Source organism: Agelaius phoeniceus, chromosome 3 (genome assembly GCF_051311805.1).
Source record: "Agelaius phoeniceus isolate bAgePho1 chromosome 3, bAgePho1.hap1, whole genome shotgun sequence".
Taxonomy (NCBI): Eukaryota; Metazoa; Chordata; class Aves; order Passeriformes; family Icteridae; genus Agelaius; species Agelaius phoeniceus.
The window spans coordinates 40,283,150-40,306,995 of record NC_135267.1 but is presented as its reverse complement, the minus strand read 5'-3'; the positions used below and the strand labels follow the sequence as shown (position 1 = coordinate 40,306,995).

Here is a 23,846-nt window from a genome sequence, read left to right as displayed (position 1 = left end):
TAGAGACTTTCTGTGCTTCATTCATGACAATTTTATTTGATTGCAAGAGAAGAGAAGATCTCTGAAAGAAGTACAGTCAATATTACCTCTCTCTCTCTCTCCTGTGCATCCCCAAGGATTTTCACAGGTTTTGTGAATACTCTTCCTTGGGATGAGAAGGAAAACACTGAGGTGGGATGAAGGGAGGTAGAAAGCAGAAGTTTCAGGATGACAAAAGTCAGAAACACTTGACTTTTGCAACAGATTGTGTAGAGGTTGTGAACCACTGATCAGTCTTGATAGCTGCTGTGAGGACCATGTAACAATGGGAAAATAAACATTGCTACAGCAGCTAGTAGATCTGAACATGATAACAGCTATGGGATGGATGCTGACAGTTCACTGTTTTTTTAATCTTGAGCTCTTTCATTCTCAGTGTTAGCAATAGCTCTCTCTATCCAAGCTCCAACATTCCTTTATTACCCTTCAGATAACCTTATTAATGAATTCAGTATTTTGCTTCAGAAATAACCACAGTATCCCAAATTCATTGTTTTGATTTCTCAGAGGAATAAAACATAGATCAAAGGTGAGCTGCAAAGGAAGAAGGTCTCTTATAAAAATGCATGACAATTTTGGGAACTGGTGAACTTCCTTCAAAATAAAAGATGAAGTGAAAGTAATTTGCATGTTATTGTTGGAAAATTTACCCAGCCTGCATTCTTTTATCAGGCTATGCTGGAAACTGGGGCATGCATGTAAATGGTGATATTTTTAAGCATTCCAGGCTGATCATCTTGTCCTGTCTGGATGTACTCCCTTCAATGCATTGGGAGTCAGTTTTAAATGCCTCAAAGAACCACATAGAGCCACAGAATTACAGATATAGTCAATGCTTGGTAATAATCAGAAGTTTGGACTAAATATTTGCATTCCCACACATCTGCTGACTCTGTAAGCCCTGAAGAGGCCTTTGGACAATTGGACTGCTTTCTGGATTCATGTGACCATGATTCCTGCCTCTTCCAGACAGAGTGTCAGCATATGTTACTGATTTGTTCAAGCATTAGGAAGATTCATTCCACTAGCCTGGATACTCCACAAGCTACTGTTCAGAGCAATTAAGATTTAGATGTTTAGATTTCATCTCTTAAAATTGTCTGACTTCCTCATTTCCCAGATTTAGAGTCTCCAGAGGAGATTGTCTAGAGGATATGAGCCATTATATGCTCTGCAACAGAAGCAGGAAAAAAAGTATTTTAGCCTTTAAAATTAGCCACTAGCCCTAATACTGCAAGGAGAAAACAACTTGCCTTTCTTTGCCTGTGAAACTTTTTTTACCAGCTTTAAGACCCTTAATTTCCCCCCTTTCCTCCCAGATTTAGGTTTTAAACCATTGCTGCCTTTAAATGACAGCTCCCAGCGTGCACATCTTCACATGTGGTAGAGAGGAGCTCTCCAGACTCTAGATCCAGCCTGTAGGACAGGACACTAATGGTTAATGGAGCTTGCAGCAGACTTCACAGCACTCAGGTCTCACAAAGATAAACAATTTTGGGAGCTCAGTACAGTCCTAAGCGCTTAAGTAAGGATCAGGAATGAAAATTCCCATTAGCTTCACTGAGATTAGTGTTTCAATCTAAACTGACTCCATTCCACGTTGTTAAAGGCTCTTAGTATCCAATGTTGTGATTTACAGCCATATTTTAAGAACTGCTTGCTACCCAGCATGCTGGTCCTCTTCTGGAAATTACTGTTTTCAATTTGCTTTGCAGCTTAAATGAGAATCCGTGGTTTTTTACTCTGGGGTGTTTTTTTTGTTTTTTTTTTTTTTTCCTATATGGTTGCTGATCTTTAAAGCTCTGTTTACTAAGGACAGATTTTAAAATCTGTTCCACAAAATGATATTAAGCCCAGACATTATTTTTCCTGGGATAAGCAGAGAGACAGAAATGCAGCAGAAAGGCACATGACCAGTATCCTCCCCTTCCCTGAATTGCCCAAAGTCAGCTTCAAAGTTAATGCTGCCTTCAGGGTTTGTTTGATTTTGGTTTTATAAGTAAGGAGCATTCTAGCCCTTTGTTTTAAAATTCATGGAGCACAATGTCAGCTTTTCTTTGAAATATATAATAAGCCTTTTATGTGGTTTAGAAGTAGACCTGCATTTTGGCACAGAACCTGCCTATTCATGTCTATAAGGAGAAGAAAAATTATAATGGCAAAAGCAGTTTTGCATGGAAAACATCCAGGCAACAAGACCATGCCTTTTTTTTTTTTTAGCCAAGTCCTGTTTGAAAAGCAGTTGCAATCACTTCTGGTTTTAAAGTGATCAGAACCCAGTTTTAACACAGCTTTGGAGCACCAAGAAGATTGCTCATCCTGAAAAGCACACCCCACTGATAGTGCTGGGCCACAAGCCCAGTTGCTTTTCAGCACACTGCCATTTAGATTCTCCTATATTAATTTTCTTTTCATAGCAACTTCACTGGACCTCTGGTGAAAAAGAAACTTTTTTCCTAACGATTTATAGTAATTGTCTCAGATGTGCAGATTTGTATTAAGTGCTTAAGGAATGCATTAAGAATCTCTACCTCATCAACTGTTTTACTACTCCACACAAGCAAAGCTTCTACTGAGGCAAATAATGTTACTGTCATTCCTTCCCAGACTTTATCTGCCCATCTAGATATGCACTGCTCCTTATAGAGCCATATTATGGACATCCCCAAACCAGTGCTATTTGTTGCTCTATTGGTTTCATCAAATTCCTAAAATAACAGCATTAGTTTTATTATTCCATATAAGTTTGAAAAATTCAATAAAATAGCAGTAATATTAATAATTTTAAAGAGTTTTTTAAAGTAATCTTTATAAATAAATACATATGATGTTTTCTGTGTTGCAGTTAAATTTAGGTGATTCATGCAAGCAAATATCCTGTCATACTGTCCAGGAATACTGCTGGCACATCAGATGTAATCTTCTGGAAGGTAGCAACCAGGCTAAAAACATTGTGTGGGTAGATAAATCAATATTTTTTATAATCTACATTATTTCAAGACATGCTGAAGTTCTATAGCAACATAGGATTGGTATAATATGCTAAATATATAAATTATATTTGGTGTAATACACTTAACATTGGTATAATGTACCTTAAAAGTATTCTTATTATAGGGAGAGCTCAAGTGGCCACAGCACACTCATAAAACCAGCACAGCTCTACCAGTTAAGAGATGATCCCAGGAAACATCAATTTCTGCCAGTACAATTGCATCTATGTTTGGGACATCTGTAAACACAGCTGTGCCATTCTGGAATCCTACTTTTTTACCACTGAAAAGCCTGAAATCCAGCTCTAACCTGATATTTTGAGGAGCTTTGTGCTATCTTTAGAAAGATGCTAGTCTGTCTTGAAAGAGGCTGCAAATACACCCACTTAAATTTCAATATATTTTTGAGATTCTTTTGTTCTATGCATATTAAAATGAAGGACTAAAAATCAATTCCCTTCAAGGCCAGAAATGTGAGATAGAATCCAAAAATATGACAAACCGTTTGATTCCAATTAATGAAATAGCATTCTTTTCTCTTTTTTTACACCCTTCATTTAAAAGTTATCTATAAAACTCCAAAACATATCTAAATGATATAGGGGCAATAAATTCACAAAGTAAGTTACTTTATTATTGTTAGCATTATATTATGATCATTCCCAACTCTACTGTTCCAGCTAAAGGACCATTGGTTCTTGTTTCTATTAGAGCAGAGATATGCTTCTCATGTTCAGTGACCCAGTTCCAAGAAGTATCACAATATAGAAGCCTATTTTCCACTTAATAAACATGCATAATTCCTGTGAATATTAGCAGTGATTATGCACACTTACACACTCTAGGGCATATTCATCTAAACCCAGTGAATTCAAAAGATCTGAAGGAAAATGTATTTGGCCCTTTAGACTGCAAGAAACCCTAAAGAATGATAGGAACACTCAAGAGTTTTTTATTGGTATCTTTTATTTTAATGACAGTTTTGTATATTAATTTCTTAGCTCTCTGCCTGCAATGATAATTAAGTTTTATGCAAGATAAAAGGAATTAAGGACTTTTTAGGAGAGAAAAAGGAAAATTAAGACAGCTAGTAAGGATTAAGCTTAACAGTTAGGATATTCTCTTTGAAGAAGGAAATTTTAGGTTTCAGCTTGTCTGATGCTATTTCCTACAGAAGAATAGGTTAATTGGGATATTGCCAGCAGCCCAGAAGGTCACATCTCATCACAGGTAGATAAATGAGAGGGCAATCAGTGCAGATTCAAACAGAGCCATGATAATTCACAGAATAGGTAAAGTTGGAAGACACCACAGCAGATCATCTGCTCCAGCCTCTCTGCTCAAGCAGGGTTATCCCAGAGCACATGGCACAGAACTGCATCCAGAGGGTTCTGGAATATCTCTAGTGAGGGAGACTCCCCAGCCCTTCCAGGCACCCTGTTCCAGTGTGTGGTCACTGCACTGTAAGGAATTTCTTCCTCATATTGGGAGAAACTTCCTGTGCATCACTTTCTGCCTCTTGTCCTACTGCTGGGTACCATGGAGCAGAGCCTGGTCCTTCCTCTTGACACCTTCCCCTCAGATACTGATAAACATTGATGAGATCCCCTCTCACTTAGTTCTTCTTGAACAGCCCCATCTCCCTCAGCTTTTTTTCATAGCAGAGATGCTCCAGTCCCTTCATCATCTTTGTCCCCCTCTGCTGGACCCCCTTCAGGAGCTCCATCTCTCTCTTGCCCTGAGAAGCTCAGAAATGGACACAACTCTCCAGATCCATCTCACCAGCGTTGAGTAGAGGGGCAGGATGACCTCCCTTGACCTGCTGGCAATGCTCTTCCTCTAATTTATTCAGTTTTCTACAGCTTAAGGAGTACATAAACCACTGTGATAATGGTAAGGCAATTGCATTATTTTTGTCACTTAAGAGTGAAAGCAAAAGGCCTCCAGTCAGGTGATTTTGCTTTTTCTACTGTTCTAGATAGCTCTCTGCAGTAGGAAGATGTAACTCCCATACCCTGGAGAAACTTAGAATTTAGCACCAGCTCCTGTCCTGAGCAATGCCTTGTGGTTTTGCATGTAACTTCACAAAATGCTGGCTTGAGTTTTAGCTTTCTCAAAATGCTATCCACAGATTTCTCCCCCTGCCATGCTCTGTGCAGACTTTGAGGACAGCTATCTCAGTGTTTCAGTATTGAGGACTCCTTGTGGCTCTGGGCTTCCAGTACATACTCAACTCTTCAATAACTATTTGAAAAACTGCAGAACATTCACTTCATTCAGCACCATGGAGGGAAACATGAGCCCCAACAGTTTGCCATGGATTTCATATCCCAAAAAGAACCTATCTACCCAAAAATGGACCAGTATTTTCAATGAACCCACTATATTGCAGAAAATGTTAAATATGCAACAATATGAAGCATATTTCTGCCTATTAACTGCTTATCTAAAAGAGGTAATTTCGGCTGAAAATTTTTATAGACACTTGCATTAAAAGTGCTGCAAATAATCTTTCCTGTAAAGTCCATTGGTGAAACTGCTATTTATTTTAAGCACTGGATGATTTGTATTCATAATGGAAACTTCAATAGCAAATGTTCCCAAGCCAAACTAGAGTAATTCTCCCTTTAGTCAATACAGTATTTATCTACATCAGTAAACAGCACAGTACAATTGATGCAAATATGTAGAGTTGGAAGGGTTTGTGTTGAGGACCTGACATCCACATCACACATGGTCTGGAGGTTCCCTTACAGACCAACTCAAGCTTATTAGCAGCAATTAGATACAGTAACTTATCAGGTATGATCCCAGGACACATCTAGTTATGTTTCATAAAAAAACCAGAACCCAAACAGTTTCTCTGCCCTAAGTGCATCCCACTCTGTAATTCTGATGGAAGAGAAGTTCAGATAACCAGGAAACTCACTTCAAACTATTGGTAATAAGAAATGTCTTGTCTATTTAAGCTGATGATATTTTCTATTGTGCATTAGTAAAAAAAAAGGAGTTTCCTTTGCACCTAAGTTAGACGACCAACACCTTTTTATCAACACACATGAAAATGCTCCCCCCACAGCTCTCACAAACAAAGAAACAGTGTCATCTTAGGTCAACATGAATTGGAGATGGAGGAAAGTCTTGTATTTCTTTTCAAAATATATTGATCTATTGAAATCTTCCTCAATAAAATCCAGTTCAGACAAACAGATAAATGTCATCCCTCCCAACTAGAAGTTTATGCAGAGGAATTACAAATCAATACATGCTTTCATGCATTTTCACCCTGAATATATTTTAAGTGAAGTGAGATGCTATAAATGTAAATCATAAAGATTCAGGTCTCCTGCTGGTGGCTCCTCCTGGAAAGATCAAATTTCACATCTGGGGGTTCATCAGCAGCCAGAAGCTGGGGTAGACAGAATGCCCTACACAGAAGTTGCCACCATGGCCAACACTCAGACTATGAGCTCCTCAGAGACATTATTTTTACAAGCATTTCTGTGACACACAGAGAAGTAAAGCTCTGGATTTACTACAGATAATCATGTTTCTCCTCACAAAATTAGTATTTTGCCCCTTATGGACATTAAATATAGGATGACAATAAACTAGACTAAATATATGGCAGTGCTATTACATAGCAAAAATCAAACCCCACAACTACCAAAGCAAGGCAGAGAATCACATTTCATGTCCATGTCTAAAGATACATGAGGCCATAAAACTAAAAGCTGGATATTGCAGCTTAGTAAGATTACAAAGCTGTCTGCAAATTTCAGGAGCAAAATACTGCTTGTGCTCTTTGTGCTATTTTTTGCACTACCATCTCAGAAAACATGATATTGAATTTACTTTACTCCTGAAGACACATCAGAGAATACCTTGTGAAATATCTTATGAACACTTCAAACACTTGTTTGAAGGAAGGAAGTCCTGGAAGTTCTGAGTTATTTCCAGATGTTTTTCCTCACAGAATACAAAAATCTTAAAGAAAACCAACAAACCAAACCACCACCCCACCAAAAAATCAACCAAAAAACCCCCAAAAAAGCCCCAAACAAACAAACAAACAACAAAAAAAAAGAAAAAAAACCCAACAAAACAAAGCAAATCACCAAAAACCACCTTTACTGTGATTTTCCAAAAAGAAATAATTTTTCCTGAAGAGTTGACACACTTTATTAAGAATTTTTTAAAGAAGGTTTACTTTTTTCCAGAAACATGTATGAGCAATGACTGGATGTCTGCTCTTGTTGGATGTGCAGTGAGTAGTGTTTAAAATGGAACTTATAAATTATCAGTCAATAACAAGTACAACACTTGAGGTTGTACAGATTCTTTCATCTGAAAATAATTCATTACAAACTTATTTGTATCTTAAGAACAGGATTGTGAGGCAACATCTTCTTCAGCCATGAATATTAAAATATGAAGACAGAAGCTTATTTGTGTAAGCTGAATTAGAAGTTTATGCTAGAACCATTCGTTAGAAAGAAAAAGGATCTAGGTAATACTTTGCAGAGTGATCTGGTTCAAAGGTGAAGAAATTTAGGAAAGAACCGCAGAGTGCGTCTGAGGAAAACAACAGTCCCACTTGTCTGCAAAAATTGCCAGTGTGCTCAACAGTAACTACCTACACTTGAAAGGCTGCTTTATTTTTATTCAGCCTCACATTGTATTTATGATCCTACAGTTCATCATTGCCATTCAAGATTTGTCCTAATTAACATTACTTTGAAGTGTCTAACCTTTAGGTCGACACTCAATTCTGAATTAAAATATAATTATCTTTGTAACATGAATACACTTTTTATGCTTCCCCCATGTTCTTCTTGTTACAGAATAAATACATAATAAATGTAAGGGAAAGACTGCATTGAACATGACAAAGTAATAAAAAATAAGAAGAAAATAAACAGATCAGCCTGCTTTCCCTTCCCAATAAAATGAGAAAAAAGTGACAGCAGGGAAAAAATAAAAAGCAATATCTAAAATTTATGGAAGAAATCCTTTGTGCACAGTGCATAATTTATCTGCAGGTCATACTGTCATGAAACTTCACCACTTTTATATAAATATGTCCAGCTATCACATGGTTTATATTGATGACCATGGCCATCCTTTGAAGGTGAACAACATCACCTTTAAAACTTGAAATGCACGTCATGAATTTCAGAGCACAGAGAATGTAATCTATTTCTTGTGAATAAATCACAGCTTTTTTTCCTAAACTTTGGTTCCTGTCACTATAGTTACACAAATCACTGGTGTGAAGAGGGTAACACTTCCCACTCATTGTCTCATCTTCACCATTGCTTCTCCAAGCAAAGTTATTCCTCAGTCTAAATGACCAGCAGCTCTGGACCATATGTTTGTTTTACATTGCTTCATAACTTTCTACAGTCAAACAACTTACTTTTAAGTTAACAAATAACTTAGTAAATAACTTACTTTTACGTAGAGCTGCTGAAACTCCTCAAGGTTCAGTCTACCACTTGGACAGTCCTTTAGAAATCCTTTGTACCACTGTTTTAGCTCGTGTTCATTGAACTCCGTGCTCTTCACCAGATCCTCCATCACCTCAGGGGCCAGCTTACTATTTTGTTTCCCCATTTTGCCTTAGGAAGAAATACATGAATACAATTAGCCAAATGTGAACATTTTAAACTGGAAATAGCCACATAACTTGAACAATTGTTTTGTATTCACTGCTGCTTTCAGGAAAACATAACTTCACAGATTTGCTAGTGAACATGAACCTAAGTTATGCTTGATTATTGGAGGCTGAAAATAGTGAAAAAGGAAATGTTCTTCTTTCATTCAGGAATCTTAAGGCCTAGAGACAGATTACTCTCATTTGCCTAAAATTAGGCATTTACAGCTTTTCTTTACAGTAAGATTGAAAATGATTACTTTTTTTTCTTTGAATGTAACTAGAAAAAAATCACAGATTCAGGGCTGTCCACAGAATTCCTTCTTATCTTTGTCTTGAAAATATCTTCTGATATGACGGCTACAGTAGCAGCTACCTCTCACATGTCCAAGGCTGTAGACAGACAGGCTTGTAACATACAGTATTAGGTATTCCACTGGGAGGAAACAATGCAAGAGTCCACAAACTTGGTCTCAAACAATGACAAAAGCAAACTGTAAAAATAAATTTAATTCATATGCATTTGTACATACACATATGTATAAATAGATGTGTATTTATATATTTAATGCATAATCAATAAACAGACTGTTTACATTTCATGATCATTAACTCTGAAGATATTCACTGCATCTGTTATATACATTTTGTATATATTTAAAATATTAAACAGAAATACAAACTTCGCATGTATGTATAGATAAATGCAGCAATTTCAGTACTACTCATGTTGGCCCTTTGAGATACTTTCAGGTTCTCTGACATTTGACCAAAGATGTCCTTTGAGAGAACTTTATAGAAAACTTCATCTTTAACATTTTCCCATTTTGCCAAAGTTTTTTCATGACAGATATCTTTCAGTTTCTTTTTAATCAGATGATAGACAACACTTAACTTGTCCTGTAGAGAACTGCAAAGCAATGAATAATTTCTTTCCAGAGCCCAGCTTTGCATTTCCATTTTTATCTCCAGTTTAGCATCTGTGTCTAATGACTGCACCACACTGAATGCATTGATTTCTAGTCCATATCACCACCCATTCCCAATTTTAATCTATGGCTTTTGGGATCTTCCCCTATTTCAAAGCATTTTCTTTCTCCTCAAAAGGACAAACATTGTTCTGCTCCAACAAATCAATGTATTTATATAATTTCCTTTATGGGAACATTCCTTGAGCAGGTGCAAAGTTAATAATTCCTCCTGGTCTCTGTGTGTGGTGAACATGTCCCCTGGTGCCCCAGTGCCAGCAGCACCAGGTCTGCTCCTAAAACACCTCATAGCCCCTCTCCCTTCTGGCCAAGGGCCTCCCTGGTCTGAACCTACTCCATGCTCTAAACTCACTTTGAGGCTCTGCCAAGCTCCTGTTCACAGATTTCGGTAAACTTAGCACAAATATGTGAGAGTTTTCAATCTTCCAGTTAATTGTCACAGGTAAAACTGTGCAGATGTCCAGAAATCAGCTATTTTGACTAAATAATGGGTTTGCAGTTTATGGTATTTAGAGCAACTGCCCCAGCCTTATCTCTGAAGTCCCCATTTTCTCATGTATGACCATGACCCAGTTTGGCACATTCTGAATTTAAATCCCACGGAGATTAAAGTATACTAATGCAGTTATTTCTCTAGCTCCCACTCAGATAGGTTTTACAAGAAACAGTGACTTTTTAAAATTTGTTTTATTCTTTATGGGCTGTGTTTTCTTCCTCTTTTTCTTTTTTATTTACATGCTGCTATGTTGTCATATATATTGCAAGAGTTCTATTGTCATTACACTGCAAAAGTTCCATATTGCTAGAGTTTCATACCTCCTTGATTTTTCTTACAGGCAACTCCTCTAGCATTGACTCTTCCTTATCCTCACAGCAGCCAACTGAATCTAGTTCCCACCAATCCACTCTTTTATAACACTCTTCTTATTGGCTTCAGGTGTGGCCTGTTAACATCAGGCCTGCTCCTAATCTTTAGTAATTGGTTCAGCTGCAACTCTTTAGGGGGTAAGATTACATTCTATAGCATCTTCCTTTACCCATACTGTATCCCTCTACACTGCTACCTTTTGAAGTCATAAGGTGCTTTGCTTAGGATCCAGAAAATCCCTAAAAATACTCAGCAGTTATAGTAACTATCATAGGTAGATCCAAAAAGCCATTCAAAAAACCATTCTTCATCAGGATTCATATCCCCGTAAGTATTTAACTTAACAATATTTATGGATGAAAAAAGCATCCTCAATGGGCAAAAATCAGGTGGTTTTGACTGACCACTTTTCTGTTATAGCAGCTTTTTGATCCATGTTAGCTTTACAGCCCTTGGGCCTGGCACTACAGAGAGATGAAACAGAACAGATGCGGTGAATCTCAGCCACATCTGCCAAAGTTGCCTTTGTTGGTTTCAGTGATGTGAACATAATCCACATAACACACATGGGCCTGCATGTGTGTAAAATACATGAATAGACACACATATCCACACATAACCTATCATCAGAGTCAGATAAACAAGCCACCAGCTTTTGCCTCAGTGATCCAGGTCCCTAATTTGGGCAGCTGCCTGTCTGTCACAGGTTGTCCAGTAAGTGCCAAACATCTTTCAGTGATTTCTGATGTTACCTCACCACAGAATATCTCCTAGTAAAGGAAACACTCTCAGATAAACACTCTCAGAAACTATTTTTTCCACAGAACCAAACCAGTATTTGAGAAAGGTATAATTTGTGATTTCTGGGTTCTGCATTCTTATTTGCTGCTCCAGCATTATTATGGTGAATAATCTGCTGGGCTCTGTTTGGGACAGAGTAAGCAAACTGACCTAGCTGGTCACAATGCTTTCCTGGAATTAGAAGCACTCATTCTTTCTTCATGTTTTAAAGCTCTTTTCTTAGAGAAATTGAATTACAATCTGCAAGAAAGCTCAAGAGTCTTATATAATTATCAAATATAAACTCAGACTTCTGGCTCTGGGAGATCCATCTTATTTGGGAATAAAACTCAAATATGTAGATTATCTAGTTAATCATATCCTAACATCTTCTAAAGCTTCATTGAATCTCTTATTATTATTGAAAAAGTACAATCACCCATTAGCAATGAGTATGCTACTGCCAACACATTTAGTTTTCCAAAATGAAAACTATTTTTAATTAACTTACAATCACAGTTTCCCAAACAAGCTTTTTCCTTGTGAAAATCTACAAATATGCCTTAGGAAAAGACAGGTGAGAGCAGCTGCACTGTCACTAAGATTTTAAGAGTAGGAAAGATCAGTCTGCAAGCATTTTTTTGTTTAGTAAATTTTATAATTTTCAACTATAAATTTGTTTCTAAGTGTCATATTTCCAACCATGCAATGTGACAATCCAAGCACTGCTATTCATAATCAGTTGTGTTTTCTGGCAGAAAATCAAAAAAGGAAAAAAAAATAAAGCCTTCATGTGGGGGAGAGATTCCTGATAACCAAGGAACCAGGTATGTGGGTGCCACATAGCATGGATACAATGTCAGGTGTGTTCCCAGTGAGATTACTCTGGCAGGAGAATGTTTATTAACACTAGCAAGGACAACACAATCCAAATTAGAGATCAAGAAAAGCACTAAAACTCTACTTTTGTGCTACAGGTAGCAAAAGCAATGAAGGTTGAGTTTTAAAACATATCACTTTTCTGAAACACTTGAAAAGGCCGTCAGCCATCCAGAGAAAATTGCTTTTCAGAAAGACTTGGTAGGCTACTCCAGTATTTAATTAAGTAACACCTTAATTGCTGCTTCCACAGGCTCATAGAAAAGTCAGATTTTAAAGATGGAATTTTGTTAAACAGCCAATCCCCAACCTAAGGCAGCCCAGGCTGTGCCAGCAGCAGGTGGGGCAGTATGAGGATGGATCTGCCTGCTCTTTGCCTTGCTGGACCTCAGGAGGCTCACACCAGACAGCTCCTCCAGCTCTGAGGCCCAGTATTGTTTGTGTGATGTATTTCCTGCAATGCTATCGTGTCCCACACATGCTCATGTTGTTTCAAAAGCTCTCCACTCCATCATCATCCAGACCTCCTGGCAAGGCTTTTTCCCTAGAATATTTCACAGCAGGTCCTGCACAGGTTTATCAGGTCTGCCTCTCCCATTTGGCTTGCCAGCAGTAAACTATCAGTGTGAGCACAGTTTCACAAAACAAAATTTAAACCGCACACCTAAGAAATAAAAAAAAAAAATAATTTGAATAACAAAACATGACTTATAGAATCTTGTTTGCTTTTTAATGATCTCAAAAGACCCCTCAGCTGTTGCTTACACAGCTCCATTCCCAGTCTTCTTTCACCTCCTCTCATTCCCCTTCGGCCTCCTTGGCATCTGCTCAGTGTTCAAAGGGACCAAGAGCAAACAAATGAACTCTGTCTGTTCCTAAGGGAGGGTGAACTGTGTGCTGCCTGAGATCTCCTATTTGTGCTGAAAAAGAACCCAAATTCCACTGAGAAGACAGCACCAACAATGCCCAACAATGTCCCTATAACCCAGCTCTGTGTTGTTTTGCTTGCTTTCCTTAGACATAGTTACATAACCCATTCTCTTTCCAAGCTGCTTTAGGAAAAGTGTTGCCACCAGCTTGAGGGAGGTGATTCTTCCCCTCTGCCCAGCACTTGAAACAGCTCCCACCACTCCCCAGGTTGCTGTGTCCAGTGCTGGGTTCCCTACACTGGGCAGACATGGACTTACTGGAGTCCAGCAAAGGGCCACAAAGGTGATGAGCACTGGTTATAGGAAGGAACTCTGAGAGGGCTGGGGCTGTTCAGCCTCCAGTAGAGAAGGCTCAGGGGGTCTTACCAGTGTGGTCTAAATACCCAATGAGGGGAACAAAGACAGCAGAGCCAGCCTCCTCTCAGTGGTGCCCAGTGAGACAAGGGCCAATGGGCACAAATTCAAGTTCAGGAAATCCTCTCTTGATGTAAGAGAACATTTCTTTACAGAGCAGGTGATCCAACACCGAAACATATTACCCAGAAAGGTTGTGGAGTTTCCATCCTTGATGGATGATATTATTTAAATGATATTTAAAACCCACCTGGAGCAATCATCTATAGTTGACCATGTTTGAGCAGGGGTTTGGACTTGAGCATTTTTGGAAGCCCTCTCCAATCCTGATGATTCTGTCATTCTGTGAAACACAGGGAATGTGTTTCACACATAAATGGGTCAGTCACACCACCTATTTTTGATATCCACAGTAGCTGCTTAATTTCACTCAATTCCCACATGGGTAGCTGAGAGAAAAAGTGCTCTTCCAAGGCAACCTTTGGAGAAGAGGTACTGGTGACTCAAGCCACCTTCCTCCCCACACTGATTCCAGGAGTGCAGAAAGATTCACCTCATAACCCTGGGCAAAAGCACCAAAGTGGTTTAGGCTACCTCAACTTATTCCCATGTACTCTGGCTGCTTTGACATGTGCCTGTGTTCCCATGCTCACTTTCCCAGTAATTCTGCAGGAGTTAGGCAGCTGCTAGTCAACCAATACCTCTGCAGCCTCGTGAGGTCTGTGCATTAAATGAATTCCCTTGTATGGTGCATGTTTTTCTTGCTCTTCCCTGGCTTTGGGAAGTGGGAATGAGTCGTGTGGACTATGCCAGAGGCAAATGACAACACTCACTTTGCCAGCTCAGCTGTGCTGGCAGGCACTCATTAGGCTGGAAGGAAAACTGTGGTTCATCCCCACCCCTGTGCCCACTCCCAGCCCACGAGCTCCCACAGGAACGTGCTGACTCCTGGGCACGACATGTGAAATCCAGGCACTGAGCAAGCAGGAGTGGTGGGTGCCTTTGCAGTCTTTCACCCAAGGTAAATCTAGAAACAGCACACCAGTGTTTAGACTCCAACATACACACATATACAGGGGGAAACAAAACCCCAAACAATTAATGCTGGGGAAAGCAAAGACCTATGTCTATAATCTACAGTAGCAGAATAATTTCCCCATGATTTTTAAGCAGACTGTTTATCGAATTTCCAGCCTTGTGCTGATAACTCCTAACAGCTCCCAGCATTGTTCCTTTCTCTTCAGGCTGTGTCAGATACTGCCTTTTCTCTACTAATGCCAGCATGAAGGATAGATAGAAAAGCTATCAAGCCACACAGATGCCTCATTCCTTCAAATACATTTATTATTTCACAGAAGAAGAAATTTGAAGCTAAAGTCTGTCTTTCACACACAAAATAAACAACGGCCTCATACCCAAAGTCCCATGGAAATAAGTATCCAAGGAATGACATGTTTGGAAAATAAGAGGAATTTTGCCATCCCCATGGAGAGAGACTCTTTACTAGGAGCTGCAATGACATGACAAGGGACATTGGTTTTCAACTGAAAGAAGGTAGATTTACCCTGGATATAAGGAAGACATATTTTACAGTAAAGGTGGTGAGGCACTGGAACCAGTTGTTCAGAGAAATTGTAGATGTTCCATCCCTGAAAGTGTTCAAAGCCAGGTTGTATGGAGCTATAGGCAACCTGTTCCCTGTTCTAGGGAAGGTTCCTTGCCCATGGCAGAGGGGCTGGAACTAGGTGATCTTTAAGCTCCTTCCGTCCTAAATTGTTATACAGTGATATTTTCCCTAAGCAGATAGTGAAGCACCTCTTCACATCAGTTGTTGACACAATTTCTAAGTCAGCTTTCATGTAACAGGGATGATGCTGAGCCTTCTCCTAACCACTCAGTAAAGCCCTTTTTTCTCCCAACACATGCAAAAGATGAAGGTATTTTAAAGGAGGTTCTGGCACTGTGGCATCATATCAGCTCTTAAGATTCTGACACAATAGAAGTCCTACACAGTGATTAAGCCTTCTGAAAAAGGGGTCAGTCAGCCTAGAAGGGACCTTCTCCTTTCACTATCTCTCCTGGAATTGGCCTTTACTTCATGATGTGATGGCATCTGCAGCTTTCCAAGTTCCCACAGGACAAGAACTGCCTCACTCAGCTCAGTCCCATCTTCCTAGTCTTTTCTCAGAACCCCTGGATCCAAACCCAGAGCAGCTCCACACCTGCACTTTCCTCACGAGAAAGAAGGGCTGCAACAACCTGTAGGAGTGGAAGATGAAAGCAATCCAGCGGCAGGTGTTTGCTGTCAGGACAGAAAAGGCAGGCAGGGAGCAGCATGGCAGACACTGGCAGAGGTACCAGGGCAGAAGGTACCCAGCACAGTGACAGCCAAATGGGGCTGGGCAATGCAAAGCAATGGCCCTGCTCTAGCTGACCCTGCTAACTGGGGCTGAGCAGTCTTCAGAAGTCCCTGCCAACCTCCACAGTTCTGAGATTCAAGAACTGCAGATATCCTTTCAGTAGCTGTTGTGGGAGAAAATTGATTCACAGGTATAGGTAGATTTATAATTTATAGCCTTTCATGTTGTTATATTGGCCATAGTGACATCAGGACCATGGTTTTCCCTTTACCCAGAAACAAAACTGACCCTGAACTAATAGCTCCTTTCTGCATACAAAACTTAGGGCTCTATTTTAAGTTTTTAACTTGCCATGATCAAAAAATAAGAATTGAAATGTATGTGTGTATGAGGAATAACTTCTTTATTGTGCAGGTGACCAAGCCCTGGAACAGATTGCCCAGAGGCTGTGGAGTCTCCCCCACTGGAGATATTCAAGAACCATCTGGACACAATCCTGTGCCATGAGCTCTGGGATGACCCTGCTTGAGCAGGACCACATGATCCACTGCAGTCCCTTCCAACCTGACCCATTCTGTGATTCTGTGTTTGTGTAACACCATACTGAAATTAGAAGCAGTCATGATTTACTGATAACAGAAACCTCAAACTATGGATGAAAAAATAGGCTAGGTTCCAATTTATGTGGCACTACATCAAAAATTGGAATAAATCCAGTGATTTCAGATTACTTTACTGGCTTTACCAAATATCAGATTCAGGCCTGCAAGCTCTCTCTGTAAAATAAATGGGGGAAAATAGAGAGTAATGGCATTAAGGAATGCAATTATCCAACCAAATTGAATAATGAATGCAGAAAAGAGGTCTAAGCAAAAGAAGAGAGATATATTTTTAAATTTTATTTGAAATGAGATGGATATTCAATTAGATTCAAGCAATAAAGAAAGCATTTGAAAGGGTAAAACCTGTACAGGGGGATGCTCTAACTTAACAATGACTGATATGTAGGGTTTTTCTCTCTAGGTGACTAGAAAGCTAACAATGAACTTATTTCATTAAAACCATTTGTTTTCTGTTAATTGTGGAATAAAGCAAAAAGGTGTTCTCTACATTTTCAACATGAGAATCAAGGGCCATTCCAGACTGTCAAGTAGCTCCACTGTTGATGCAGCCCTGTGAATCACAGTAGGGCTCTATGCACAGCCCGAGGCTGAAACCAACAGCTTGGGTAGAAACAAACCTGCAGACAATGGTCTGAACAACATGGCAGGGTCTCATTTCTGCCCCCTTTTCTCATTTGGATTGGGAAATTGCTTACAAAAAGCCATAGTTGGCTTTCCTCCTTTACAAGTAGACAGAGATGACAGGACAAAGTGTAACTTACTTGCGTTGTCCAATGAGACACAAGTGCTCAGAAGAGTTTCCAGGCTCTACCAGTTAGTTTTAAACTTGGAAAGACAGGGGCAATATCCCTCTTTGGCTTGTTCTTCCTCTCAGGCTCTTTTAGACCACATGGAGGAGTGTCCACCTTTCTGGAGGAAGCTTAGGCTCTGAATGTTCAGTTGTCCTTAAGAAAATTTTTGCTTCCCCCTTACCTCCATTATTGGCTTTGATACATCAAAGACTTGTTTGTTTCTGGTTTATTTTCTTCCAAGTCCCCTTTTTTCCAGTATTTCAATAAAATTTAGTGATTTATATGTTCTACAGAATTTAGTGATTAATTTCTGACAAGAACAATCAGCTTGTTAATGTTGAGTGTCAGACACATACTTGAGTAAATCTGTTGCCATAGTTTCATTTTGCTATTGGTCCAGTGTCTGTAGACAGTGGTGATAGTAATTAACAAAGAGGTATGATTTGAGGAGGAATACTGATTTTTCAGCAACGGAATGAGTATTTTCTTCACTGGACTGTTGTCCAGGAAATTCTGTCCTTGTAAATAATAATCTTAAAATGCCTGCAGAACATTTACCTTTCTCTAATAATTCATGTGATGAACAGCATTGCAATCACCTAATTATCCACAATGCTCCAACATCAGAGCTTTGCTGTGACAAATTTGTTTTGTACCTCATATGAAATATAAGAGTTTTCGACTGCTTTCTCTGAGGTTTTATTCTAGAATATGGTTTCCAATAGCCTTTCCCTCATGAGATGAGAAATCTGTAACCTCCTGGACCTTACAACTTCAAAGTGGCCACAGGAGAAAATTACACAGCAGCATTACATAAAGGTCACTTGCTGAGCCTTGCATTTCAAAGAGTGTTTTATACAATTTTAGGTATGTCAGAGATCTGTCCAATATTCAGTACTGAACCTTTTCTGGGATAGTTGCTGTAAACATCTTTTTTCTGGGGGAAGATTGACAGGGCATGCCTGAACATTATAGCTTCCCTGAGCATATTTCAGTGTTCTGGAACCAGTCTACATTTGTGTAGACTGTAAACAATTATTTTCTTTTGTTATGCCAAAGTGTATCAACATTTCCTCAGCCCGAGACACAGATTTTTTTTATCAATTTGTAGGGACTAGTGTCAATTCTAGCATCAATTAAAATGCTGCTTTTCTTTGAGATAAAGATTATTGAAGGTTCACACTTGGGGATACGGTTTTTTAGACTTTAGCCACTGCCTTAACTTCATTTACATATATGCACAATCTTTTTTTCTTAGTTTTCATTTGTCTGTAAACAAATATTCATCTGTAACAATGCTATTAAAAAATAAAATAATGCTATTTAAAAAGTTAACATGTGCTTTCTCTCTTAAATTACAGGATGTTTTATTTGCTATCAGTTTGTTTTATTGTTAGTTTGAAATGTCATTTTACTCTTCTGTTTGATATATGCAAAACCAAATTCCCTAAGGTGATATGCTTACCAAGAAGTACTTTTACTGTTCACCTTCCAGCCTCATTTTAATTTGAGTTTGACTCCATCAGGTGCCTTTTTAGAACTCTGACTCATAAGTCATTGTCTTGATAGTACACGCTTCAGTCTTCTCTTATATCCATATTCCTCATCACAATAACTGCCCTGACTCCTGCAAAGGTGGATTAATCAAATCTTTGCTGTTTAAAAAGTCAGTTGTCTTTGGTCTCTCTGCAGTCAATGGAGAGGGCCAGAAATTTCAGTGATTCACCCCGTGCAGAAAAGACATGTGAAAGAGGCAGGATGAATAGATGTGTGTGTATTTTAAGACAGAATGAATCAGCAAGCATCTCTTTCCTTCTGCCACTTGTAGAGGCAGCCCTCTAAATCTTCTTGGATCTGAAACTGGATTTCTAAATGCTTAAAGTGACGCAAGAAAAGTCCCACCTTGCTCATTGGCAGTGGATAACCTAATGCTGCTCCTGATCTCACTAGGAAAAACATACATTTGCCAAAGTCCATTGCTATTCCTATGCATCACAACACATTCAGGTGTGATTAATGCCATTACAAGTACAACATGCTGGTGTACCAAATGCAATCCTTCCCACAATGCTATTTATGTCCCTCATAGCAGTGGAAAAACTCTCTTCCGCTCTTTTCCAGGCCCCCACAAAACAAAATAGTTTTAAATAGCTGAACTGCAGAGATCAAATTGTTCAGGATTGTTTCATTATGCCCTTGTCATTTCCTGCTTTTTCCTCAATATAGTTCTTAACCAAGTAAAGTACTGGCCTCTAAGAAAAATCTTTTTTATTATTATTAAATACAATATTCTTTTGCAACAAATTTCACTCTGACCATCTAAATGCTATATTAATTTCTCCCTCCAACTCATCTCTAATATCCACCTCCCTCTTTACCCAACAGAGTCCCTTTAGCAGCCGTGTCCAGTGGTGCAAGGCCCTGTCTTACTGCACTGGATTCTCAGGGGGAAGCAGGTATGGTGAGCTCTGTATGGCCCTCCTCCAGTCTGCTGGGAATAACAGATCAGTGCTCACACTGGTTCCTCTCTGTTCCCAACTCACACAGAAGTGACAGGATCTCTTTCATCTAGTTCATGCTCCTGTGTCCTGCGATGACAACTGTGATTCGCAAAGGGTGTAGTAAAACTGAGCAGTGATATCAGTACATGGTCTATAAATAGTGTTGTGATAACTGAAATAAATATAAGCTAACACATACAGACACACTTCAAACCTTCATTTCCATTCAATTTCTGCATGAAAAGGAGCACCCCAGACCCTGGTGTTAGCTGGCTTTTGCACACCTATGACTGCTGTACATGAGCGGATTTCAACAGATCATTTTGACCTATGGTCTAAACTCTACATTACTAAAAACCACGTGGCTGTGTTACAGCTGATGTTAACAGGAGTGGTTAGCAGAAAAGCAGATTACAGCTTTTTATTTTACTAAAAACCTTTCAAATTCAAAATAAAGTGTTTGTATCATTGTGGCTAGTGATCCATTGACGCAATGCTCCCCCCAAACTCATTACAAATGAATCTCCAGAACTGTCCCTTGTGACTGCTTCAGATGGAGCCTGATTAAATGCAGAGGAAATATATTACTGAGAAGATGAATCATAATTCTGCAGAATGAAATCAATGGCTTTACACCTTTGAGTTGGACACAGGGTTGATCAAAAATGTTACTCATACAAATGAGTGAACAGATGAATCGTGTACACAGCTTGGACAGGGAAAAGGTATCTAAAACAATCAGAAGTAGCCTTGACTATGACAGAAAGCCAGAAGAAAAATTGAAAATGCTTTCCCTAAGGTAGAACTTTCAAATAAAAATTCTTTCTTTGCACTGCTATGAAATGCATGTTTTTTTCATCACTTTCGATATTATGGTTTGGAATAAATGTAAAAATTTTACTTAGAGTGGTGGGATAGCTCATTTGAAACAACATTTCAGTTACTTCAATCTAGCTCTAAGCTGACAGGTTGTTAACAAGGATGAGATGCCCTAAGAAGTATCCACTGGTATGACTTCAGCCACTCCAGTCAACTCAGCTGCTGAGACACAGGGTGGATGTCTCAGACACCTTAGGTCCTTTCAGGTAGCACTAGACACCTCCACTTAAGCAGATGCACCAGCCAAATGAGATCTTTCCCTCCAGAAAGGAAGGGACACCTAACTTAGAATCATAGAATCTTTAGCTTGGAAGAAACATCTAAGATCAATTCCAACCTTTACCCCAGCACCACTGTGCTCACCACTAAACCATATCCCCAGGTGGCACATCCGTGTGCCTTTAGAACACTTACAGGAATGGTGACACCACTACTTCCCTGGGCAGCCTATTCCTATGTCTGACCCCCCTTTGAGCGAAGAAATTTTTCTTCATATCCAATCTAAACTTCTCCTAATGCAAGTTGAGGCCATTTCCTCTCACCCTGTCATTGTTACCTGGGCAGAGACCAACCCCCAACACCAGCTTGAACTTAACAGTTAAATGCTGCAGTGCCCTGTTTCCATAGCAGAGAAAAGTCATTGTGGAGAAACCTTGCTCACTGAAATTGATTCATCAAGATTCCATCTAAAGGCTCTCCCTCTGGAGTTTATGAAAAATGTTTGCCTTCCCTTAATCCCCATTTATGCTATGCAGGCAGCATCTGAGAGCTGGGAGGGAAATAAGGTGTTTCTGATGCCACTTAACACACTGACACTGCTGTGCAATGCTGTGCTAGACATCAAGCTGTGAGCCCTGCTGCCCACTCCAGCAGGCACACTCCCAACCAGCAAAGAGGGCACGTGCAGCCAGCTGCTGTGCCAGCAGTGCCCAAAGCAGAGCTGCCAACTCACCTGCTCTCGGTGCCCGCGTGGATCCAACCACAGAACCACGGAATTGTTCACGTTGGAAAAGATTTTTAGGAACATCGAGTCCAACCAGCACCACCAAGTCCCCTCTGCTATTTCAGAGAATAATGCACAAGAGGTCCAAATCACAGCTGATCTCATTTTTCAACCTTGACTACTATCCTTAATGGATATTGGAGCAAAAAGGTCAAAGCTGGGAATGTGTGAAACTGAACTAGTCCCACCAGGTCTGAATTTAGAAGTATTCACTGACAACTGTGCTTCCTCCTCTAGGACATTCTAGAGCAGCCAATCCAATTTCTGTCATAGAGCACAAAACTGATTCAAATTTTAATATGGCTTTAATGCAGACTGAATCTATTGGCAAACCCAGCATCAAAAAGCAATAATGCATATAACTATTAGTTGGTGTTTCCTCATTGTTAATTAACAATTAATATGTGTTAATTAACACCTATTAGTAACACTTTGAAATCACTCATAGATAATATAGATGAGCCTCATAAACCCTTCTTCCTGGAAAAATGAAAGTATTTTTACAGGTGATAGAACTACTAGCAAGGTTATACATTAAGAGGAAAAAAGAATGCACTCTGACATTAATATTGATAGAAACTGCAAAATGAGCAAAAGGACAAAGCAAAAGGAATGCTGGCTGTCTCAGAGGAGACTCTATGTCCCCAGTACAGGAACCTCATTATTATTTAATGACCTTAATGGCAAGGCCCTGAGCCTCGTGTATGTCCTTCATAACTAAAGACTAATTACAAATACAACCTAGTAAATCTCAGCCATGAAGCATTTGAAAGCTGTTAGCTATTTCTTCTGGTTTTGACTTCATTTATACAGTATAATAGTTCTGCAAGACAGCATGGTAAAACATACAACATTCCATGGGTCCCAAATACAAATCATAGCATATGGTCTTTCTGCTAAAAGATGCCAGAGGGAGACAGGGAGGGAGAGAGAGAAAGCCTCTTGTGCTAAAGGACAGCACAATTTCATAATTTCATACATTAAAAGTAATTGGAACAATTTCTTCCAACTGTTTTTCAATGAGAGCTCTACTGGAATAAATTTATATAAAAACTGGCTACTATTGCTGTGCTAATAAAACTGATAAATTGCTCAGCTGAATCCATGTGTGTGCAAACCTGTTTTTTTTTAGTTTGTGAAATAAGAAAAGGTATACAAAATGAAAAAAAACAGAGAGAGATACAGTCTAAATTCCAGTAGCATTTACCATGGCCAAGAATAATAAAATCTATACCAAAGAAAGAAGAGAAAACAAATGAGACCAATACAACACACCACACATTTGTAGTACCACATCATCCATTTTCATCCAGCTTCTGTGCCTCATCCTGCAAAGGACAACAGGTTTGTTGTGTTTTGGGCTTTTTTAGTTTAAAGACATGCCTGCTTTTCAGACCACTTTCTAAAATGCTTGTTTTTCTAGGACACAGAGTTCAGCAGTTATATTTTTGGTGATGACATAAAAAGTAAGCAACCTTTTTGATTTGGGTTGATATCAGTGCATGCAGAACTCCTTCAGCAAAGCACATGGAAAGCTGCTACAAAGGAACAGCTCTGAGACAGGCCATAGAAATACATTCAACAAAACGGAAAAAAAGCAATGGTAAAGCAGATAAAAATATGGAGGAAAACAAATAAAGCTATATAAACCCTTAAATTATTATGAAATTCACAAAAACTGTTGTCTGAATTCCTTCAGTTTAACAACCATGAGGATAAAGCACTTGATGGAGGTTGCTAAGCACAGACAAGCTGACTCAGAAATCTTTCCAAAGGTCTCAAAATTGCAAATCTAAAATAGCAGCCCACAGTTCCATTAAATTGTCTAGGAAAATATAATTTTGTTCTGATTCACTGTCCACCTTTGGTAGATAAAGACCCACTGAGGAAACTATTTCAGAAAAACAAGCAAGAAAAAGACATTATTGTAGGCTATGAATATTGGAAAGCATGATATATAATTCTAATTCTTAGGGGACAGGATGTTTTTTCCTAATTTAGGGCTGTCTGTCACTGAATTTTCCATAGGAATAGTTGAGGTCTATGGAACTGCACTACAAAGGTGCTGGATAAAAAAGGGAAAAGTAACCATAAAAAGACATTTTTATTTTCTAGCAGACCTGCATTTGCAGAAACAACATTGAGGGTTTTGCCAAAGCTGATCAAGGAGGATCTCTCCAGATTGAGGGGGAATTTTTGGAG

The 23,846-nt window shown here is 39.1% G+C and overlaps 1 protein-coding gene across 2 annotated transcripts in view; it reads right to left on the bottom strand.

Annotated features, from left to right (window-relative positions):
• The window catches only part of VSNL1 (visinin like 1), an 87,528-nt gene that overhangs the window by 39,131 nt on the left and 24,551 nt on the right, over positions 1-23,846 (bottom strand). For both annotated transcript variants that reach the window (XM_054629874.2, XM_054629875.2), the window contains exon 2: positions 8,487-8,653. In XM_054629874.2, coding sequence (XP_054485849.1) covers positions 8,487-8,648 — 162 coding nt within the window. In that variant the 5' untranslated portion in view covers positions 8,649-8,653. The remainder of the gene's footprint in view (positions 1-8,486; positions 8,654-23,846) is intronic.